Source organism: Rhinatrema bivittatum, chromosome 4 (assembly GCF_901001135.1).
Source record: "Rhinatrema bivittatum chromosome 4, aRhiBiv1.1, whole genome shotgun sequence".
In the NCBI taxonomy this organism is placed as follows: domain Eukaryota; kingdom Metazoa; phylum Chordata; class Amphibia; order Gymnophiona; family Rhinatrematidae; genus Rhinatrema; species Rhinatrema bivittatum.
In genome coordinates, this window is record NC_042618.1 from 108,656,393 (window position 1) to 108,680,653 (window position 24,261).

General features: G+C 43.5%; 1 protein-coding gene and 1 long non-coding RNA gene across 7 annotated transcripts in view; one reads left to right on the forward strand and one right to left on the reverse strand.

Annotated features, from left to right (window-relative positions):
- The window catches only part of SNAP23 (synaptosome associated protein 23), a 68,703-nt gene extending 46,119 nt beyond the window's left edge, over positions 1–22,584 (reverse strand). Inside the window, exons 1-2 of the mRNA XM_029598653.1 lie at positions 22,446–22,584; positions 4,606–4,716 (exon numbers count right to left, since the gene is read on the reverse strand). Coding sequence (XP_029454513.1) covers positions 4,606–4,662 — 57 coding nt within the window. The 5' untranslated portion in view covers positions 4,663–4,716; positions 22,446–22,584. The remainder of the gene's footprint in view (positions 1–4,605; positions 4,717–22,445) is intronic.
- Positions 22,583–24,261, forward strand: part of LOC115090054 — a 68,259-nt gene continuing 66,580 nt past the window's right edge. For 2 of the 6 annotated variants that reach the window (XR_003856297.1, XR_003856293.1), the window contains exon 1: positions 22,583–22,688. This is a non-coding gene — a long non-coding RNA (uncharacterized LOC115090054). Of the gene's footprint in view, positions 22,823–24,261 lie in introns of all 6 variants that reach the window. The other 4 variants (XR_003856296.1, XR_003856298.1, XR_003856294.1 and 1 more) reach the window with 4 other exon arrangements.

Consider the following 24,261-nt stretch of genomic DNA (forward strand, 5'->3'; position numbering starts at 1 on the left):
AGAGCCAGAGAAGAAAGATTTCAACAAGGCAAACTAGACGGACCAATTGATCTTTTTCTGAGGCCAAACAGGATGGTAGTCCTCACATCATTGTTTATTTACTGCATATCCTGCTTTTCCAGCAGACTCACACATGGAGTGACATCATCAGATAGAGCCCGGCACAGAAGTTTGACTTGGGCCCAGTCATCTTCTCTCACCTCTTAGTCATTTTTAGGTTAAGTTTTTTTTTTCCTTTTTCGTTGGCTGTGTCACTGGTGCATTGAGGCAGCATCAGTTGCAATTTTCCAACATCAAGTCATCTGATTTTACTATGTTAATTTTTCAACCAGTGCCTCAGTGTAAGAAAGCAAGTGGTTTTGAAAAGTACCCCCCTGTACAAAAAGATCATGTTTGTTATGAATCCCCATGCTAGATGATTCCTTTGCCCAGGGTCTTACCATGACTGACCTCTATGGGGCATCATTCCTGGCCTGACCACATGGATAAGTACTTAGAGTATCATAAGTCCGGCCCATCTATAATCAGCAGAGAAGGCATCAACATCAAGGAACCCAGGAGTTATACAGTGCTTCGATCCCTCCTGGCATCAAGTACCAGCTAGGACACCACCTGGCTCCTCCCACCCAAAGGGTTCAGCCTGTTTGCTACAGACATCGCAGAGCTTCATTGATGTGCATCAGGTGAAGATCAAGAAACCTCGACATTGATCTTTGTTGATTAACAATGCTGGGAGCGGGGGACATTCTGGCAGCAGCTTCAGCTTCCCTGAAGCATTTCCTTGAGAGCAGAGTTTATCCTCAATGCATTCCCAAGAAATGTGTCAGTCTGAGGATCCCGGTGTCAGCCATCAATAAGTCTCTGGTGTTCCAGGAAGATGTAAGCCTCTCCTCCTGCCACCCAGACCGTACTGGTATCGACAATTTTTGAGGTGCTGACAAGACGATCCAGGAGACCCTGGATCATAAGATACTGAGCATTGATGCACTGGCATCCGTCTCTACAGATGGATGTCCAGCCCCTGATGGAATTCTTCTTGGCACCCAGTGGAAAGACAGTGATGCCGGTCTCTGGAGGGGAATCAACATCGGGAATCACTGCCATCACTGCTAATCTCCAGCTCATGAGGGGAAGAAGTTTTTCCAAGGCGCAGAAGTTCATCGTGGTCTAGACCTCAACAGTTAAGTGCTCCACTCTGAGGCCTTGTCTGCTAGCTGGGCAAGATCCAGGTCCACACCATCAACATACAAACAAATTGGGCTTCATGGCATCAAACCATCCAGTGGAATCAAGCCTCTTGAGATCTTTGGGACAGTATCCACATCACCCAGCTTCTGAAGGACTCTGTTCATTGATGGCTGGTTCATTGCAATCTTACTAGGGGGACCCTTTCAAATTTCTCCAGTACAAATTGCCCTAACCATGGAGGCATCAAACCTGGGCTGGGTAGCCCATGTGGAGAGACTGCACCCAGGGCCTTTGGTCTGCTCAGGAAAAGCTTCAGATAAATTTTCTAAAGCTAATTGTTGTACTATATGCTACAAAGGCTTTTGGGGATTGGTTAGCCAACAAAGTTATCCTCGTCCAGGTGGGCAACCAAGTAGCAATATTCTACATCAGCAAGCACAGAGGAACAGGACCATATTTACTGTGTTAGGGGACTGTCCAGATGTGGGATTGGGCCATTTCACCAGGAATGGTCCTCAGAACCACATACATGGCAGGTGAGGAGAATGTTCTGGAATCCCAAGAATGGTCCCTGGACAAGGGAGTTAGCAAACCAGATATTCCATAAGTGGGGCACACCTGTGCTAAACCTGTTTGCATCTTCTTTGAATAGAAATATCCCACTCTTCTGCTCCAGAAGGGGGACACAAGGAAAGCTAGCCTATGCCCAGAACTGAGGTATATGTATCCTCCAATTCCTCTAGTGGTAAGGCCCTTAGTAAAACTCAGAAGAGACCAGAGAATTATGATTCTCATAGCACTCTTATTGGCTAAGACAGTATTTATTTCACTCCTGCCGGAAATGTCCATCAGGAATCTAGTCAGTCTAGGGAATTCCTCAACACTCATCACTCAAGTTTGAGGGCTGTTGGGTCAACCCAATATCGGATCCCTGGCCCTCACAACCAGTATGTTGAAACAGTTCTACAACACCTAGATTTTCCTGAGGATATGTCATTCTTTGGGCTTTCAGGAAGGATTCCAAGAGGAAGTCCTATGGGTTAGAGTGGAGTAAGTTTGCCCTAGATCCTTTTTCTTCTGCTCCTCATAAAAAACAGCTGGATTACCTTTTACATTACGGATAGGAAACTCCAGCACTGGCATGCCACAAACAGGTCTGGTTTTCAGGATATCCATAATGAATATGCATAAGATGTATCTGCATATAGTGGTGGCAGTGCATGCAAATCTCTTGTATACATATTCACTATGGATATCCAGAAAACCAGGTTTGTCTGAGGCACTCTGAGACCACAATTGTCTACCCCTGTTCTACATCCAAGTCAGTCTTAAGATCAACTCAGTTAGGGATAACCTCAGTGCAACTGGCACTTGCCACCAGTAAATAGAAAGTAAACCCAACTCTGTTCAGTCTTTAGTTGTCCATTTCAAGCAGGACCCTCTTCACTTCAAGCCTCCCAACAAGCCTCCTGCTACAGTCTTGGTATTGACCAAACTGATGAAAACTAATTTTGAGCCTATAGACATCTCCAAACTGAATTATCTGATCTGGAAGGTCATATTTTCGATGGCAGTTACTTCAGCAGAAGTGAGCTCTAGCCCCTAGTGATTTATTTAATTTATGCCAAGTTTTTTTCACAATAGGGTGGTTCTGCACACACATCCTAAGTTCCTGCCTAAGGTAGTGTCACATGTCCACAAAGGTGATTAAGTGCTACATAGAAACACTGTGGCAGAAAAAGACCGTAAGGCCCATCCAGTCAGCCCATCCATCCAATTAATTTAGCAATTTAATTCTCCTCACTTCCTTGGAGATCCCCCGTAATTATCCCATGCTTTCTTGAATTCAGATACAGTTTTATCCCCACCACTTCTACTGGGAGGCTGTTCCACACATCCACCACCCTCTCTAAAGAAATATTTCCTAAGATTACTCCTGAGTCAACCCCCTTTCAACCTCATCTCATGACTCCTCGTTCTAGAGCCTCCTTTCCATTGAAAAAAAGGCTTACCTCCTATGCATGGAAATCTTTGAGATATTTGAATGTCTTTATCATATCTCCCCTCTCTTTCCTTTCCTCTAGGGAATACATGTTTAGATCTAAAGTCTATCCCCATAGGTTTTAGAATAAAGACCACTGACCATTTCAGTAGCCAGCCTCGGACAGACGCCATCTTGTTTATATCCTTTTGAAAGGATATAAACAAGATGGAGTCGGCCCAGAGGGTTTGGACTGCAAGAAAGCCTTGGTCTTTTACATGATGCGGCCTGAAGATCTTAGAAAGTCCACCAAGCGTAATCTCTTCCGATACCAACAAACCTGGAATTGCTGATGCCAAGCACATACCTTCTAATTAGCTAATGAATTGCATCTCAGTCTGATTTGTCCATGCAGGCATGAACTGGATGGGAAGGAGGCATGTCAAGGTTCATATCAGAGCCAAGGCAGTGTTGGTAGTCCATCTAAGATCAGCAAGGCTATAATGTGGAGCTCTCTCCACACATCGCACTATTAGTTGGATATGGATTTCTGATGTTACAGTAGGTTTGGCCAATCTGTCCAGAGAATTCTGAAGTGCAGAACCCAACTCCATGCCCCCAGGCTGGAGTTGGGATAGAGGAAGCCCTAGGCTTCCTCTATCATTCAAAACTTAAGATTGTAAGCCCTCTGGGGATAGGGAAATGCCTACAGTATCTGAATGTAATCCATTTTGAAGTGCTGAAAAAAGTGCGAAAAGCAGAATATAAATCTAAAATAAAAAAAAAAAACCCTCAGAAAATTCTTAAATGGCTTATTGCCACCAAAAACAGTGTCTGCTTGTTGGCTCTGGTTTGATGACCCCCCTTTTTTTTCCAATATGGGGTACTTTTAGCTAGCGATTCCCCATGGTGAGGGCCGCCATCCTGCTTCTCCTTGGAGAAAGAGTTGTTTGCCTGTATCAGGTATTCTCCATGGATAGTGGTCTGTCAGTCCTCAAAAACCCTGCCTCCCTCCCACTAAGCAAGGATGTTTAGCATACTGCACATGCCCTGTAGGGTATACTCAAAGTTTCTAGAACTTTTGAAGTCAAACTTCCACGCTAAGCCTCATCTGATGATGTCAACCCACATGTAAGGACAGACATTCTGCTGTCCTCAAATACCTGTTACAGGTAAGCACTTCCATTTTAACTGCTGTCATTTGTTACATTAACTTAATATTTGTAGTATGCCAGACCTGGCATCTACTATATCCAGTAAATGCCAGCTGAAGTTTTACTGCTGATCGGGGTGAAGAAACATTAAATCCTCTAGCTGGAATATTCCACTCTTCTTTCCTTGTCTGGTAGCAGAAGCAGGCTGATCTTTTATTCTTGTGCATGATAGGCATAAGAGTGAAATTATCCCATCTTTCACTTCAGTATGAAGAAACTTACCTCATCAGTAACCTGGTTGGCCCTCAGCTGGATGTCTTCTGCTGACAAGTCATCCATGATGAGGCGGGACTTTAATATAGTTTAAACAGACCAGAATATATTCTTCTCAGTCTATAAAGCAAAACACAAATGGATCAATTTATAAATTAAAATTCACTATAAAAAAAAATTGCAGTTATTCAGGTACTGACCAATGGATACATCTGTCTCCTTTCATAGTTTCTTCCTGCCCATGACAATGGTTAATAAGGGGGGGGAGGGATGGAAGAATCACTATGGCAGCTCAGATGAGGGATAGGGATGGGATGGAGGAGGAGATGAAAGTATGTATAAGTTGAGTTTGTACCAGAAAACACTTCAGGTTATAAGCCAGCTATTCCAGAGACTCTCTCTAGTGTTATGTGGCTCCCTTTCTCTGAATGACTTACACACCGATTAGAATCTGTGTCAGTTGTGACGCCATTGGAACAAAGTACATGAGCTTTTGACACCACACTGGTCCCTCTTTCGATTCTAGTTTTCTCTAGGAACTATACAGCTACTACAATTGGTCACTAAAAGGCCGATTCAGTAAAAATGTGGGAGAGCGGACAAACGCCCGCTCTCCCGGCGCGTGCACAGGCCACTAGCCGGTGCGTGCGATTCAGTATGCAAATTAGTTGGTGTGGTAGAAACGGGCAAAAGGAGGCACTACGGACACTAGCGCGTCCCTAGAGCCTCCTTTTGACCCGGAGCGGCGGCTGTCAGCGGGTTTGACAGCCGACACTCAATTTTACCGGCGTCTGTTCTCGAGCCCGCTGACAGCCACGGGCTCGGAAACCGGCAAAATTGAGCGTCCGGTTTTCGGCCCGACAGCCGCCGGCCCAATTTTTTTTTTTTTTTTTTTTTTTTTTTTTTTACTTTTTACACCCTTCGGGACCTCCGACTTAATATCATAGCGATATTAAGTCAGAGGGTGCACAGAAAAGTAGTTTTTACTGCTTTTCTGTGCACTTTCCTGGTGCCGGCAGAAACTAGCGCCTACCTTTGGGTACGTGCTAATTTCTTAAAGTAAAATGTGCGGCTTGGCTGCACATTTTACTTACTGTATCGCGCGGGCATACCTAATAGGGCCCTCAACATGCATTTGTATGTTAAGGGCGCTATTAGGTGCCATGGGTTGGATGCGCGTTTTCCGCCCCTTACTAAATAAGGCGTAAGGGAAAACACGCGTCCAAGGGCAGGTTAACAGTGTGCTCCGGAGCACACTGTACTGTATCGGCCTGTAAGTAGGTTACTACTATATATTACTAAGAAATACTGTTAACAGATAGCATTTTTTGATTTGTCCGATCTTAGTCCCTTCGGCAAGTGACATCAATAGTTCAGCACTATAGTCTTAATTAAAATGTTCATACAAAACTAATCTTATTTCAGACCTTAAAGCACAAGATGCTAGCTAGATTTGTCAAAATATCTATTTGGCTGAGATTTAGCTATATCGCTTTCTTTTTTGGTCTTATTCCTAGGGTCTTCTGCCTTCTTCTGTTCTAACACAACCTTTTTGATAATAGAAAAATGTGCACTTTATAATAATACCATATCCTGTTTTCTGTCTACTTTCCAAAGAGAAAGAAAGCTTATGAGATTTGGTATGTATGCATTTTCCAAACATTTTAACTTACATTTTTATGAATTATAAATAATAGCACAGTGACAAGAAGTTTGTAGCTAAAGCAATATAGGTTAACCAACAAAGATTTACCCAACTCTACCAATTCATTATCCGCCCAAAAGATTAACCTCCCAACCCCCTCCCATTATATCCCTTAGCCCTAACTTAAAATATGCCCCACACTCCCCTGCCCAACCCACTTCTCAAAACAGAAAAGGAAAGATCAAGCCTAACTTCAGGCTTACAACAGTTTACCAACTATTATTCAAAAACCGTAAAACTGTTTCCCATAACTTTACTTTTTCTGACTTCCCCCTAACCGAACCTGCATTTTCATCATCATGCCTACCCCACATACCATTCCTTCTTCGTAGAAGTACCTTTAGATTTCCAATTACCCAAACAACCCTTCTACCCACCAGAGTTGGATACACTTTCATTATAAATTGACAACAGATGATATTAAGAACTTAGGTCTGTAAATAAATACAGACCCCATCCAGATGACTACAGCACCCATCCAGACCATACAGACTACAGCACCCATCCAGACGACTACAGCACCCATCCAGACTTCCACAAATTTCCTTCGGAATTTCACTAGCAACCACCCAGCCTCAACTCTTCATGCACACACTCACTATACCGATTATCTACAACCAAAGGAGAAACTCAGTAAAAGACCACACCAATCCCAACTTCATTCAAAAAAGAATCATCCCTATCATGACATCACCACTATACCAACTGCTAGGCCTCACGCTACTCTCATTAACACTAATCAATGCACAATCACTCACAAAAAAATCTCATCTCCTCTACGACTATCTAACAGAATCAAATCCGGTTTGCTGCGCAATTACTGAAACATGGCTGAAACTAGAAGACACGGCTCTAATCAACCAACTCCCCACACATGCTTACAACATCTTCTCGATCCCCAGACTCAAAAAAAGAGGTGGCAGTTTATTACTAGCCACAAAAAAGGAGCTAGGGCTATCTTTACAGTATTCAAACTCATCTACCTCACTAGAATTCGCTCTTTTCAAATCTAAACACCTTCAAATCGGCCTCACCTATGCCCCCCCAGGAAGCCTAGAATCGGACCCGTCTCCTCTGATCGAACTCCTAGCCAAACACATCAACTCAGATATCCCCGCTATAATAATGGGAGACTTTAACCTCCACGTGGATAAATCCCCACAATCCTCCAATTGTGAAACTTTTCTCACTTCGCTCCAGTATATGGGTTTCAAACAAATTATTAAAGATCCGACGCATAAAGCGGGTCATACACTGGACCTAATCTTCATAAATGAAAGTATAACCACTGCCTCAGCTACGACTTGCTCCCCAGTCCCCTGGTCGGACCATAGCCTGATCACTACAACTCTCAAACTTATCCAACCCACTTTCACACCACCACAAAAAACCACAATCCAATTCAGGAAATTATGCAACCCAGAAATTCTCAACCCTATACTATCATCTGCATTAGACAAACTAGACCTCACGGATGCAAATTCAGCCAAAGCCTCCTGGAACAAAATAACCAAGAATGTAGCAGACCAAACGTGCCCTTTAATTTCAAAAACTCTCAACTCTAAGTTAAAGAACAGGACACCCTGGTACACCCCTCAACTAAAATAACTGAAACAAGATCTTAGAAGATTTGAACATGCATGGCGAAAAAATCCGTCCCCAGCAAACTTGGAAACCTACAAATCCCTCATGCACCACTACCGAATATCCATCCTCCAAACAAAGAGGGATTTCTTCTCACAGAAAATACACCATTTCATCTTTGACCCGAAAGCTTTATTCTCCCTTGTCTCATCTCTCACCAAATCTCTCCCCACGACTATCCCAGACGACCAAGTGGTCAGTAAAGCATCAGAACTAGCCACGTACTTTAAGAAAAAAATCACAGATCTGATTAGACCTTTAATTTCCAAAAAGGCCCTTCTTCCTCCACCATCATACTACACTAACACTCAACGGACCATTAGTCTGGAAAACTTCGAGCCAACATCCTCCTTAGAGGTTGAAACAATCCTAAAGAAGCTCAAACCTGCCTCGCACCCCACTGACATGATCCCCGCGAACCTACTCATCGCCAGCTCAAAAACAATCATCAAACCAATTGACAACATCATCAACTGTTCTCTAATACAAGGATCAGTACCGGACTCTTTAAAACTCGCAATTCTTAAACCACTCCTGAAAAAACCCAACCTGTCTCCCGATGATCCTGCCAACTACCGTCCAATTGCCAAACTCCCCTTCATTTCCAAAATCCTAGAAAAAATTGTTAATAAGCAACTCTCAGAATATCTTTGAAGATAACCAAATACTAGCCCCCTCTCAGTTCGGCTTCCGTAAAACCCGAAACACAGAAACGCTTTTAATCTCTCTAACAGACTCAATACTGTTGAATCTGGATAAAAAACAACCCGGTCTACTCATCCTCCTTGATCTATCGGCCGCGTTCGACACGGTAAACCACTCAACACTTCTGGACCGGCTATCTGATATAGGCATTAAAGGCACGGCTCTCAGCTGGTTCAAATCCTTTCTACATAACAGATTCTACAAGGTCAGTGTTAACAATAACGAATCACACCCTGTCCACGCTTCTCTGGGAGTCCCTCAAGGATCCTCCTTATCCCCCACCCTCTTCAATATTTATCTTTTACCGCTCTGCCAGCTCCTCTCCAATCTAAAATTAACCCATTACATCTATGCTGACGATGTCCAAATATTCATCCCAATAACAGAATCACTACAAAAAACACTAGAATTCTAGAACAACTGCTTCCTAGACATCAATCTGCTCTTGAGCATCAACTTAATTCTTAATACTAACAAAACGGAATTACTCCTCGTTTCATAGGACAGCAACTATGCAATGTCCAACATACTCCCCACCAGTCAACCTTCATTCTCCTCTCAAATCAGAAACCTCAGAGTCATCATGGACAATCAATTAAACCTAAAGAGATTTATTAACACCACGAAGGATGGCTTCTTTAAATTACAAGTCCTGAAACGCCTCAGACCCTTCCTCCACTTCCAAGACTACCGATCAGTTCTTCAAGCAATCATTTTCTCAAAAATCGACTATTGCAACTCCCTTCTACTAGGCCTCCCAGCCAACACCATAAAACCACTACAAATGCTTCAGAACGCTTCAGCCAGGATTCTGACTAGGTCCAACAAAAGAAACCACATTACCCCCAAATAAGGAACCTACACTGGCTCCCTATCAAGTTTAGAGTCTCATATAAAGTTCTCACAATCATTCACAAATCTATACACAAGCTCATTCCACTAGAACTCAACATCCCATTACAACCACATATTACATCTAGACCGACGAGAGCAGCTTATAGAGACACTCTCCTTGCCCCACCTATCAAAACCTCACTAAATAAATGATCTCTATCTACAGCAGGCCCTGCGCAATGGAACTCTCTACCTCCAGAACTCCGGAAGGAACCTTGCCCAATCACCTTTAAAAAGAGACTCAAAACTTGGCTATTCGAACAAGCTTTTAATACATAACAATAATCGCCCATCAATGTGCTCCTTGTAACAGGACTCCCTATTTACTTAGCCAGATTTCAGTTATAGAATATTATTACCTAATCGTAATCATTGTAATTACTCCCCAGTTCATTGATCCAAGTTATCCTACCTGTTCGATGTAACCGCATTCTTATATGCCTGTTAACTGTTATAATGTAAACCGAAATGATATGTAACTTTGCTACATGAATTTTGGTATATAAAAATGTTAAACAAATAAATACTTATCCTGTCAGTAAGGAATTTCATGCTAAAACACAGTTTGACGACTTCCTGTATCTTTAAAGGTAGATTTGCATTGGTGAAAATGGTGTTAGCCCCCAAATTTGTTGTATGTGTTGCAAACGATTCCACTGATTTTACTCAAAGATCTTAGAATTCTTTCAAGGGAAAGTTGTGTGGATGTCTCTAGGGAATTTACTGTTGCCCAAGGAGGAAGGGGGTCTGAATTTCCCCAGTTTTAAATTATATAATATGGCCAGCAGCTGAGATCATTAGAAGACTGGTTATTAGATAAAAATAACTATATGGACTTTGACTGACAACTGACTACTCCTTTAGATTTACTTCTCTAGTCGATCTTGGTGAAGACTATGAGAGGAGCCTGGACCTTTGTAAGGAAAGATATGGGGCTCTCGATATCTGTATTTACCACTTATCGATAGTCCTTGCTTTCTAGCTGGTAATATACACCCTATGAATAGAAAGATATAATTTTACCATCCCTGCTTTCCATATCTGATTTTATCATCACAGTACAAAATAGATTCAAACATTTAAATACTGCAAACAGGCTTTTAATTTTTGCAATACAGATTTCCAAAATTAGAATTATATTCATGCAATAATGAAACAAGAGGCGAATGCAATTACCTCACCAAACATTTGAGAATTGGTTAAAATTTATATACAGAATAAAGGCTCTTTATCCATTTTATACAAAATTTCTACATACTTATAAAACTATTCCAGGGGTGGGAAAAAAAAGCATTGGCAGCGAGGGGTGAAGGGATGGCAAACCTATGGGAACCAGCTCTCTCTTCCATTTTCCCATGCAAGCCAATCGAAAAGTGAAAGTGCTGCACAGGAGGGGAATTCTACACAAACTCTGCATTGCACAGATACATATGCCTAGAGAAATTCTAACTAGAGCCACTGTTCTGAAGTGCAATTTGTGCAAATGTCTTGTAAGTTGAAAATGACTATATGTATCATAAAATATCCATGGTTTGAACTACCACCTTCTCAAACTCCTGTGGACCTATGCCCTCTGCCGCCACCCTCTCTCCCATTTAGTGAACTGCCAGCTGCTAGCATCACTTTCGCCCTCATCATTGCTTCCCTGGGCCTTCGTTTCACATCTTTTCAAAGCCCCCTCCCACCCCATCCAGTTTCCTGCCTGCCCTGCCTGGGGACTGCTCACAATTCTCAGATATGCACAGTCCACACAGGCTAATCAGGAAGACTGAGTGAGAGGAGATAAAAGTTATATAAATGTGCACATCTACCCTCCCATCTAAAAAAAAAAAAAAAAAGAAAAAAAAGCATTTCTTAAACATTGTAGAACAAATAAAAAGTAAAGCACCGTCACAAGTTAGCTGTCAGTTATTATACCTGGAATTTTAGTCGTAGTAGGCTGCAACAACTTTAAAAAAAAAAAAAACCAACACAAAAGACACAGTACAGCATTCTGCTCAGGCCTGACTCCATCACCACAGAATTCCAACCTTGGAAAGGAAATCTCTCCAGCAAAGTGAATGTTAATGTAATCTGAAACTGAACCTGAACTAGTACAGTCAATTCAGACCAAAACACTGCATGATTTTTGGCGAACAACTGTGGAAAAATTAAGAGGTGCTGCCAGAATGATTTGTTTTTCCTCCTTCTGGGTATTACTATAATGTCGTCAACTGCCCAAGGGTACTTTAATTTCTAACACAGAAGATTGACATAAATGACCAATGGCTATGCAGCAGATTTCCTATTACCAGGCAGCCAAGCAGAATGCTTCATATACAGTTTTATTTACTGCACACAAATCTGATGCTTTTAAATCCAATAAATATTTGAGTTCTTTGCAGTCCGACAATGGAGTTAGATAATCCATGCATAAGGTGACACACTGCTACAGAGCAGCAAATTCTCTGAATGATGCTTTCCAGCCTGAGGCATAAGTCTATTATTATTGATTTATATTCCCCCTTTCAAAACTTCAAAGTGGATTACATTCAGGTACTGTAGGTATTTCCTTGATCCTACAATCTAAGGCCTAGATTTATCAAAATGCAGTAAAATATCACATGTGATAGGAAAAGGGGTATATTTTATGGTAATAGCCTATTTATCGCAATGTGCGTTATCTTAGCACTTCGCATAGGTATTACCGCAAAGTGCGTTAACTTTTCGCACTTTGCGGTAATACCTACATAATTGCATTTTCCTACCTGCAAAGTGCTCATTTCACCACTGGGGAGAGAAAGTGAGCGAGAGCCTATCTACAAGGCCCTTGTAGCTGCAGCTGTATGGAACAGTTCAGTGCTGCTGTCATCGTTTGCCTGAAAGCCAAAATCTGATGAAACCAAATTCACAACACCCCTCCCCCCCCAAACAAACCTATTACTTTTAAGAATAACTTATTTTACCATTTCCCCAGTCATTAAATAGACTAAGTTTCACTTCAACATTTTAATGGTTATTCTAAAACTACAGTATTTTAAGAGGAACTGCGGCTTGTAGAATTACCCAGTAATCAAATGTTATCAGACACACACACAATTTTTCAGAAGGCTGCCTAGGGCTTTTTGTTAACCCGCCTGGTATTTATTTCCATCAAGGTTGGATTTCTCACCACTGTAATCTCCTTACTGCATGGGTCCTAAGGATACATTTGTTCTTACCTGATAATTTTTTCTTTCCCCAATTGCTGCAGACCAGCCCTTAGTCATGGGATTTCTCTTCTCTTTGGCTGATGGAGACAGAGGACACACCTCTTTTATTACCTCACTCTGGGCTATAAGTGAGGTATGGTCCTAGGCATTCCCAGTAGCCTTCTCTCAAAGCACTATGACCAAGTGAAAAAAAAATATCTAAACCAACTATCCTACTATAAGAACAGGAGCATAACCCTTTTATACAATGTCCAGAACCCATTGGGCTGCTGTAATCTGGATCCACTCCAAATAGTACTATTGCTAGATGAATCCGCTGACTCATTGGGGAAGATGGCAACATTCTACTGAATCAGGAGATTCAGTCTTAGCTTTCCGGCTCCCCAAAAGGGATGAGTTATTTTGACTCGTGCCTGTAGGAGATATCCTGCCTGGTCTGTATCTGCGCAGATCCCCAAGTCATTGAAGCTTGGATCTTGCATCCCCAGGCGAGGCCTATCTTCTGGCAGCCTCTGGGGTTTTGAGTCCCCCAAGTCTTTAACCAGTTTTTCCAGTTCCTCTCCAGAAAGCAAGCCCCCTCTAAAGGAGAGTCTGCAAAGGTACACTTTGTAGACTGAATCTGCAGCCCAGTTGCAGGGCCACCGGTACCTCCTACCTGCTATTCCAAAGGCCAATGCCCAGGAAGACATCCTTATCAAGCCATACATGGAATCTGCTAAGCCAGATTCTAGATGCATTGTTTCCATGCTCTCTGGGAGCTGCTAGATCGAGCATAAGGCTATTTGTGCCATGTAACCTCCACAAATAGAGGCCTGGATTGCCATGGCATTTCTAGAAAAAGTCCATTTTGGAATGGCTTCTATCTTTGTATCCTGAGGGTCCTTTAAGGGCGTTCTCCCCTCCATCGGGATTGTCGATCTGCACGTTATATCGAAACCAAAGCATCTACCCAGGGCATTCTAAGCAGATTGTTTCTTCCAGGGACAGGGAGTAAATTTTACTCCTTGTTCTGTCTCTCTTAAGCCCCTGCTGTGGGTTGTCCCATTCTATGAGTACTGTGCACCTTAAGGCATTAGGCAGAGAGAATGCTTTTGGAGCATATCTCTTGGAGGATAGGGTCCCCTTTTGCCAGGTCCCACCATCTTCAGAGCTGTCAAGACACTGGAAATAAGGGCCGATAGCTCCTCTCTCCTGAATAGATTATGACTCTCCTTCTGAGGAAGATTTTCCCTCCTCTTAGAAGCCTACTGGAGAATCATTGTCCGAATAGTCTCCTGACCAGGAGCTTGCTTCAGACTCCTGATTAGGGGGTCTGAAAGGAGAGGGGATTTTCTAGCTCTTCCCTTGCTTACTTATAGGACTTCCTAAACAAGGCCATGGGCAGCATAGGTCCTTCTGGTTTTTGCCAGGCAGAAAATGTTTGGGGCATCATTAGCACAAATTCTGGTGAGAAACCACCATGCTAGACTACCACTAGTTGTAGACTGAGGCACAAATCCCCCAGAATAGTGCTTTTAGCTTGTGGTCCCCCCCCCCCAGCCTTGAAGCCTCTGATAGAGGGGCTATTGGGGCCTGCCCGCCGAGAGATAAAGAATGTCCTTCCCTAAAGGGTGACTGGTCTTATTTGAACAGCAAATCAGTTTTTGACTGATTTTCCCTAGCTGGGATAAGAGGAGCATCCTTTTTTTCCCTGTGAGACAAGATCTGGTTCAGTGTCACAGTCGGGGCAGAAAGAACCCATGACACTAGGGACCTGCTTGGCCCCACAGTCCACTCACTTCCTGGCCCTAAACATAGCATCTGGTCAGGATTGCTTGTTAACTGCTGAGGTGCCACCAACTGCCTGCTGCAGACCAACTCCCATGGTTGCAGACTTATTTCCCACAGTGGTTCTGCTTCTTGAGACCGCTGTTGAATTCTGAGCCCTCCCTGCAGCGTTCTTGCCAGCAGCAGGGGTTTTTTGTTTTGTTTTTTTTTTATAAATACTTGCAGAGCAGGCTTTGCAGTTCATATCATGCTGATCAAGCACATCCTAAATGTAAACACCACAATCTGAGTTGCTTCTCTCTGAGCCCTCTCTTCCCCAGAACTGTTTAAACTCTCCCGGCCCAATGGCTGCCAAGCTTGAGCCTGGCTTGCTGTTCCTTGCACCTTATTTATTGGAGAAATTACTTACCTGATAATTTCGTTTTCCTTAGTGTAAACAGATGGACTCAGGACCAATGGGTATAGAGTACTCCTGTTAGCAGTTGGAGACAGATCAGATTTCAATCTGACGTCAGCCCTAGTACATATACCCCTGCAGGTAGTGCAGCTCTTCAGTATTCTCCTCAAAAAGCATTGTGGATATATGTATGACTGAATAATTTGAATAACCAAGTTATAAAGTTAATCAAGTTAACAATTAATTTGAACCGGTTGAATTGGCTATAGCTGGAGACCGCCAGTGCCCTCAACCGAGAAAAGTCGACACCCGCTAGAATGGGTGTCCTAGATGAAGGAAAGCATGGCTTACCCGTGAATCACTCACTCCTGGGGATGTCCCCCGAGAATTCCATGAGTAACGGCAGCCGTGGGTGGGATGCTGAGTCCATCTGTCTACACTAAGGAAAACGAAATTATCAGGTAAGTAATTTCTCCATTTCCTAGCGTGTAGCAGATGGACTCAGGACCAATGGGATGTACAAAAGCTACTCCCAAATCAGGTGCGAGGCTGCCCGTGACCCACTTAGTACTGCCCTTGCAAATGCTGTGTCCTCCCAAGCCTGAACATCCAGGCGGTAAAACCTGGAGAAGGTGTGGATGGAGGACCATGTCGTTGCCCTGCAGATCTCGGCGGGTGACAGCATCTTGGTTTCCACCCAGGACACTGCCTGGACTCTAGTAGAATGGGCCTTGACTTGTAAAGGCGGTGGCTTGCCTGCTTCTACATAGCCCACCTTGATGATTTCTTTGATCCAACGCGCTATGGTTGCTTGCAAGGCCGCTTTCCCCTTGCTTCTTCCCGCTGTGAAGGACGAATAAATGGTCCGTCTTTCATACAGATTCCGACCTTTCCAGGTATCGAACTAGGAGCCTGCCGACGTCGAGATGGCGTAGACTTTGAGCCTTTTCTGAATTCTTATGCTTATCTGGCGATGGTAGCGAGATGGTTTGATTGAGATGGAAGCGAGACACCACTTTGGGAGGAATGACGGAACTGTGCGTAACTGGATGGTTCCCGGGGTGAGTCTGAGGAACGGCTCTCAGCAGGATAATGCTTGTAGCTCGGATATACGATGCGCCGAACAAACTGCCAGCAGGAAGGCTGTCTTAAGTGTTAATAGTCGGAGAGACAGGCCGCGGAGAGGTCTGAAGAAGGTTCCTGCTAGGAAATCTAGGACCAGGTTGAGATTCCAAAGAGGCACCGGCCACTTCAGGGGTGGTCGAATCTGCTTGACTCCTTTCAGAAAGTGGGAGACATCCGGGTGAGAGGCTATGCTGCCGCTCTCACTCTTGGTTCCGTAGCATGACAATGCGGCCACCTGTACCTTGATGGAGTTGAGCGATAATCCCTTCTGTAGGCCGTTCTGTAGAATGATGATGTTGCTGTCCTCGCACAGCCTCTCAGCCTCACCTGATGTCGGGGGCTAGGTCCCCGCCGAGGGTCGGCTGCCAGACCGAGGCATCGCAGAAATCACCTCGGGAAATCTCAACTGGAGGAGGGACCCAATGGGTGTCACCACAGGAGATTTCTTCTTATTTTGGTTTTCTTTGGTAAAATTACTCTAACGCTGTGCGAGCGTGCATAGAGTCCCTAACTGCTATGGAGATGGAAAATACTGAAGAGCTTCACTTCCTGCAGGGGAATATGTTCTGGGGCTGACATCAGATTGAAATCTGATCTGTCTCCCAACTGCTATCAGAAGTACTCTATACTCATTGGTCCTGAGTCCATCTGCTACACGCTAGGAAATATTTTTTAAACTTTATCAGCCCTCTTCACAGGGCAGCTCTGGGAACGAGGAGAAAGGAAGAAACAGAAAGAGGAGAGAGAGGAAGGCTCTGAAGACCCTTCTGCTAAGCAATTTATCCTCTTCTAATTTCTCTAAGGCCCTTAGGGACTCCCTTTCCCTGAGACACACACAGACACCCCCCCCCCCCCAAAGGATACTGGGATCAGTTTCAGAGGACTTTAACCAGAAGCCCCTGAATGTACGCTTCTATTAAAGAAATGAGCCCCAAGGGACTGTTTCTCTGGGTAAAGAACACCTGAAAGGTTCTAGGCACTTGTGTGACCAGTCTTCACTTGTCTTCAGTTAACAGAGACAAAAGACTACTGGCAACTGCTTAGGATCACACCTACCTTATAGCCCAGAGTGAGATCATAAAAGAGGTGTGTTCTCTGTCTCCATCAGCTGAAGGAAAGAGAAACCCCGTGGCTAAGGACTAATCTCGGGAAAGAAAAGGCATTTAGGTTTATCTATCCTTCGCCTTCAATGTCCATGTAAAATGCTATTGTTACCTTCATTTTTACAGTTCCCCAATCTATGTAGATTTTTCAAGAAAAAACATTTTAGACTAAACATAGAAACATAGAAATGACGGTAGAAGAAGACCAAACGGCCCATCAAGTCTGCCCAACAAGCTACGCACTTTATCCATTTTTTTTCCCTTTTTCTCTCTCCCACCTGTTACTATTGGCTTCCAGTACCCTCCAGCCCTAATTCCCCTCCACCCTACCACCAATTTAGAGAGCAGCTCCGTATCTGCATCCAAGTGACATCCAGCTCAATTAGGGGTAGCAACCGCTGTAACAAGCAGGCCACCCCCTTGCCCCATACTCTTACCCACCCGTTTTTATTTTTTTGTTTATTTTATTTATTTATTTATTTTTGGGAGATAGCAGCCCTCCATCCTTCCGCTCCGTGAAGGTGGAACACCAACTACTGGCCACTGGCATCCCGCTCCGTGAATGCCTCTGTGGCTACTGCCGCTCCGTGCAGTGTTTGAATGCCGCTGTGGCTACTGCCGCTCCGTGCAGTGTTTGCTGCCTCCTCTCTATTTATGCCCACTAGACTTGATGGATCCACAGTGTTTATCCCACGCCCCTTTGAAGTCGTTCACAGTTTTAGACTTCACCACTTCCTCCGGAAGGGCATTCCAGGCATCCACCACCCTTTCCGTGAAGAAATACTTCCTGACATTGGTTCTTAGTCTTCCTCCCTGGAGCCTCAGCTCGTGACCTCTGGTTCTGCTGATTTTTTTCTGACGGAAAAGGTTTGTCGTTGTCTTTGGATCATTAAAGTTTTTCAAGTATCTGAAAGTCTGAATCATATCACCCCTGCTCCTCCTTTCCTCCAGGGAGTACATATTTAGATTCTTCAATCTCTCCTCGTATGTCATCCTATGAAGACCCTGTTTATACAGGCTTTGCAAAAGGGCTCGGGCACCCAGGTTTTGGGACTACTGATGGAACAGCATGTCATCATCAAGTTGAGCTTTGCCTTAAAACCAATTGTGAAACATTTCCTTTATTTTATACACTTAAATTTCTTGTATACCGCTTATTGTAGCCCTAAGTGGTGAAGAGGATAAAAGATTCACTCTAAAATATACAGAAACACAAATAACTACAACACATTGAGAACTAACAAAATTAAAAACAAAATAAGGGCTCAAATAACCCGTGCAGCTAGCAAACAGTACAGCGCAACAGAACTTAAAATATTAAAAGCTAAAGATGAATAAGTGAGTTTTCAGCAGCTTCATAAACTCTAGTACAGTTTGAGTGCCGTAGCACCGCAGGCAGAGAAGGACTGCTCATCAATCACAGTCACACTCACATTGTGTGCGGAGGGAACCTTGAGTAATGCTTGTTAAGAGGACCCTAGGATTCAATTAGGGTTCTATACATATAGCATCGAATTTGCCCATACTGGAAGATCATTCCCAAGTAGTTTATAAATAAGGAGGGAAACCTTCTATTGAACACACCAGCCAAGTGGAAGCCAACGCAGATCAGTCAATTCAGGAGAGATGGGAGATCTCTTGCTCTGGCCATAAATCAGCCATACTACCGAATTTTACAGAGTTACAATGCCTGAAGAGCGGTAGCCAGCAAACCAAGATGCAATGAATTACAATAATCAGCGCCAGGTAAAAATCACAGCCTGTACAACAGAACAGAATTCAGAACTACACCTCCTTTCAGTGGGCCAAGAAAATGCAGTTTCCTTACTCTCGTAACATCACTTTTACTTTCCAAAGTTCCTGTTCAGTTCTGATATTCTTCTGTACACTTTTACATTTTAAAGAATATCTGGGGCTACTTTGGTTGATTGTCAGAACTAAATCAAATGTACATCAGTAATTAGTTTCTCTTTATAACACTTCAGTTTTCTTACCAGACTTAGGACATTACATTTAATAGATTTCCCCAGAGCCGCCTTTGGTGAGGGGGATGAAAATGGTCTCGCATCACCACAGGAGCCCTGCTGTCTCTTGCACCACCCAACATCCCCCCCTCCTTTGCGCAGCCAGATCAGGAGCTGCTACAACAGCAGCTCTCAAGGTCCTGGTGAAGAATTCAGTGGTCAACGGATACAGACAGATAGGGACCCCCCCACCAACTGCTCTTCAGTCTAAGGGGAGAGGGGGGGGGGAAATCAGATCACTCCAGCTGATTTGTTCTGAGCCTCATTCCCTCTAGGGTCAGCCCTGGATCCGTAAAGCTTTCTGTGTATTCTTTGCTATTTCTTTGAACAAGATAGATATCTGGTCAAACTGCTATCTTGCAGTATTTTAGCATAGATGCAGGATATTTTGAACAGTTCAGACTTCTTACTGCACTTGTAAGTAGGCTCTTGCTTGTTTGAATAGTCTCGATAAGAGCAGAGTCACATGCTTTGAGTTTTCCCCTTGTACTCAACGTATCTACTGAAACTGATAATCAGAAATGGTGAAACAGTATTCAGTCTTGACCAAAGAAGGAGCCGAAAGTAGTTTCAGTGTCCAAAAAATATTGCATTTGAGGTAAGAGATCTTTCTGGAAGAGGGTTTCAGGGTGGGACGTTATTTGGGTCCTGCAGTTTCCTCCTGTTCTTTAGACTTCCAGTTCATTTGGAAGCAGGGATGGGAATCTGGCACCATGAGCCTTCATGCACAGCTACTTGAGGATTTTCCTTGTATTTTATATTCTCTCCCAACTCATTTAGCCAAGTCATTGCAGTGACAGCCCTTGGCACCTTTCAGACCCCTGCAGCCACAGGTCTTAAGAACTGTCATTACAGAAATGATGGTCCTGCAGAGATTTGATAAACCTGCACTACTTCCAGATTTTCTATTTGAAAATACCACAATACCAATTGGGAGCTTGGAAGTTATTTTAGATAAGAATCTGAATATGCAACTACAGATCAAGGACATTATTAAGGCCGGATATTATAACAAACATTTTAAAGAGTTGCTTCACTTTAACAAAACCCTAAACTGGCAATGCATCAAATGTAAAAATATGGTAAAATTCGTAACTGAAAATGTTCTTTCCTTGAATCCTGCTAGATCAGTCCTCACACATGGGATTTCCTCACTTCTCAGCTGCTGGAGGCAGAGGGCAACCCCCTTCATGACCTCACTCTTGACCATAAAAGCCATAAAATAGGGAGAGGTCATAGGCCCTTGCCAATAGCCTTCTGCCAAAGCAACTGGAGAAGGAACTCCTTCTTGCCCCTTTTCTTCCATATATACAAGTTTTGGGTTCTTCTAGGTTCTTCTCCCTTCAGGGCAAAAAGGGAAGAAAAAAGAAGGAGAGAGCAAGTCGGATTACCTCTTATGTCTCTGCTTATGGTCCCGGATGGGGCCTGGACTGGTCTAGCAGTACTCAAGGAAAGAAAAAATTATCAGGTAAGAACAATTTTGCTTTCCTTTTCTTCCTATGAGACTGGCCCTTATACTTGTGAGTTAAAAAAAAGCTACCCTTAGGCTGGGTGGGAGGAAGATAGGGCTGCCTCAAGGACCACCAAGCTGAAGGTTGCTTCCTTCTTAGCTTGTATGTCCAGCCTATAATGTTTGAAAAACAAGTGCAGAGATGACCAGGTGGCAGTCCTACAAATTTCACCTAGGGAAACAGATGATGCTTGTGCCCTTGTAGAGTGTGCAGTGAGCTGCCTCTATTGTAGCCCCTCTCCAGTTTATTTCCACATGCTGTTTGCAGTATGTGTTCCAGTCTCACCTCCTGTTCTCTGTAAAACAATTGCTCTGCTCTATTCTCCTGTCCTGCAGGCTTCTCGGAAAGCAGGGGCTAGAACAGTAAACAAAGAGGCCCAGAGCTTTCTAGCGTTTTCCTGAAGTCCCGCAATTGATACAATGTCCCTGAGTTCTCTGGTGTGCTGCAGGGGTTGGGGAAAGACAGAGAGACATGAAGATGCATCTGTGCTCACTATGGGGAAGAGAGCATTTCTGAATCCTATGAGTCCATCAAGTCACACTGCCAGCACTAGGCCCCTTCAGCTCTTAAGCCAGGCTCTGCAGAGTCTTAGCAGGTAAGGAGACTGGGAGTGACCAAGAAAGATATACTCTCCTAATGAGTAATGGCATAACCCCTCCCAGGTGACAAGGAAGAAAAAAAAAAGAATTTTCCAATCCTACTGGGTATCCCAATCCTTTGCCCACCTCCATCAAGAGGCCATAGCAGATTACAGGCACTTCAGAAAGAAATAGCTCACTCAGGCTTTTTCTATTTCTTTCTTATTTACTGCCCTTTACCCCCAACAGCAAACTCAAAGCTGTTTACATCTTAATAGCAATGAAATACAGTAGAACAACAGAATACAACATATACAATACTAAAACACCCATAATACAGTTCTACCATGCCTTAGTCTCACTAGGAAAGTGTCAAGCTGCATCACACATCTAAAAGAAAAAAAAAAAAACAACAACAAAACTTACACCCAACTGCAAGTGAAAAAAAACAAAACCCTGTGGGTGTTTCAGCCTTTGCCAACCTGTAGAGTCAACAGATGGAAGTACCAGTTTTGTATCAAGTTGTTTGCAAACGTTTATACTTTCCAAAATGCCCATAAAAGCAAATATTTCATAAAAATGTGGGAAATAATTAAAATACATTGTATTTAACTAAGTTGCATTCTTTTTGGAAACAACTAGTAAAGCCTTCCACTATCCATGCATTTAATGGAACACGACTCATCTCAGGAAGGAAATGCTAATTTACTATACACAGACCAAATGCTATGTAGGAAAAGCACAGCCAAGACTATTTTATGGTTTCGGAAATGGTGGGGGGAAGAAAGTATACGGCTTACATCGACTCTGCCTAGGAAAGCGTCACAATGATTTCAGGTTTTTCCTCCACCTATTTTGTTTCTGATTAAACGAAGGCATCTGTTAAATGAAAGTTAAGATCCCTGAATGATCCTTGAAGGAAAGTGTTATCGTCTGACCAATATTTCAAAAAAGACACGTAGAACGTGCATATCAACACTTGCTATCAATTAAAAATCTTACTATGACATTTCTTAAATCTTTGAAGCAACTCCTGCAGTCTATTGACCCCTTGAAGCATATATATATATATATATACACACACACACATTATCCCAGAAGGAACAGAAGCCAATTATGTAATGCATTTATCAATTGTAATCTAATTCATAAGAACCAGAATTTAGTAAGCTTGAAGAAAACTGGCAACCTCCTGAGCTACTTACAGAGATGCAGTAGAATTGCAGAGGAACAGTTTACTTTTCTTCTTCCTTCTTCAACATATATGAGCTTCGCCGGATGTTGTCTATCCGTCGCTGGTGAGTGGAGGAGTGCGCATGTGCGCGTCTCCCCTCCCCAGCTATGGCAGAAGGTCTTTTCCAATAAAGAAAGCGGCTATCTGCTGACTCGCGGACTAACGAGCTATGACGGAACCAGCGACGGGGAACTTCTATGCCACATTCCAATGCGTGAGTGGTAGCGGGTGACGTAAAATGCGACATTCTAGCGGTGAGGGGTTGGAGTAAAGAGTGCGTTGCCGCGCATGCGCGCTCTAATACTTCCCTACAGACACCGGCACGTCTAGAACACGCAAGTAGAATAGGTGCGGGGGTTTAGCGTTACGCTGTGCTTCTGTTTCTAATCTGCTGCTATTCCGGTACTCGGAAGTTTAAGAAAAACAGTAAATGTTGTCATATAGCTAACAATCGGCGCCAAGTACTGCCTGCCTAGTACTACAACATGCTATGACCTAGCACAGTATACTCCTGGGGAAATTCTGCGCAAAAACATTAAAATTCTGCTTAATATTGGTCAAAATACCACAATATATATGACGGTCTTTAAGTAATTCATTTCAAATTAATACAGAAAAATTACTTAAAGATGCAGAATTTTAAATATTTTGAGCAGAAATTCTCCCTACTCCCCTGGCTACTTTGCCCTCTCAGGCCCCAACTCCTCCACCTGCCAGTATTTCTCTCTTCCCTCCTCTAGGCTTCAACCCCTTCCACTCTATCTCCATTCCCAGAGTTTGACCCCTCTCTCAGTACTGCCCCCTCACACAGGCTCCCTCTACTGCACATACACACCCCCTCATACAGGCTCTCTTGCAGACACACATCCCCTTTCTACAGGGTTTTTCTCTCTCTCTCAGGTTCTGGAGTATCTGGGCATCTGGTTCAATACGGCTCAAGGGAAGGTGTTTCTTCTGGAGTTTTGCATCCAGAACATCTGGACCCTGCGTTTTTCGATCAGTCTGTTTGGTCGTATCTGCAGATGTTGAGATCAATGGCCGCGATGATAGAGTTTGTACCGTGGGCGTGTGCTCATATGCATCCTCTGCAATGGTCCCTCCTAACTTGATGGAATCCCACGTCGCAGGAGTAGAATGTGACATTGACCTTTATTGCCAGCAGTGAGACAGAAGGAGCATCTTGGAAAAGGTATGGATTTGGAGACTCCCAATTGGTTGGTGGTCACAACGGATGCGAGTCTCTAGGTCTGGGAAACTCTCTGTCAGGAGTTGGTAGCGCAAGGACAGTGGGCTCCCGAAAAGGTGTCTTGGTCCATCAACCGGCTAGAAGCCCAAATGATCCGATTAGCCTTCCTGTAGTTCGCAGACCAGTTGGAAGGAAAAGTGATGAGAGTTAAGTCAGACAATGCGACGGTGGTGGCCTACATAAATCATCAAGGGGGGTCTCGAAGTTGGCAGGTTTCTTTAGAAATGGATGCCCTTCTGTGGGCGGAACATCATTTGCAGGCACTTTCAGACTTGCATATAGCAGGAGTTGACATTCAACACGATGATATCTGAACCTACAAATCACATCTTCCCCTGCGCAAAGGGACTTTGTCTGTAGAACAAGATCAGTCAGCAGATGTTTCTTCAGTTTAGCCCCGAAACAAAGAATCCCTAGACATCATGACAAATTCTCCAAGTTCCCAGATGATAAAGATGTACCTTCAGTGTCTTCCCAGAAGCTGAAGCTGAAGGTAAGAGGCTTGGGAAGGGGGCTTAGAAGAGGGGTTACTGTTATGTTT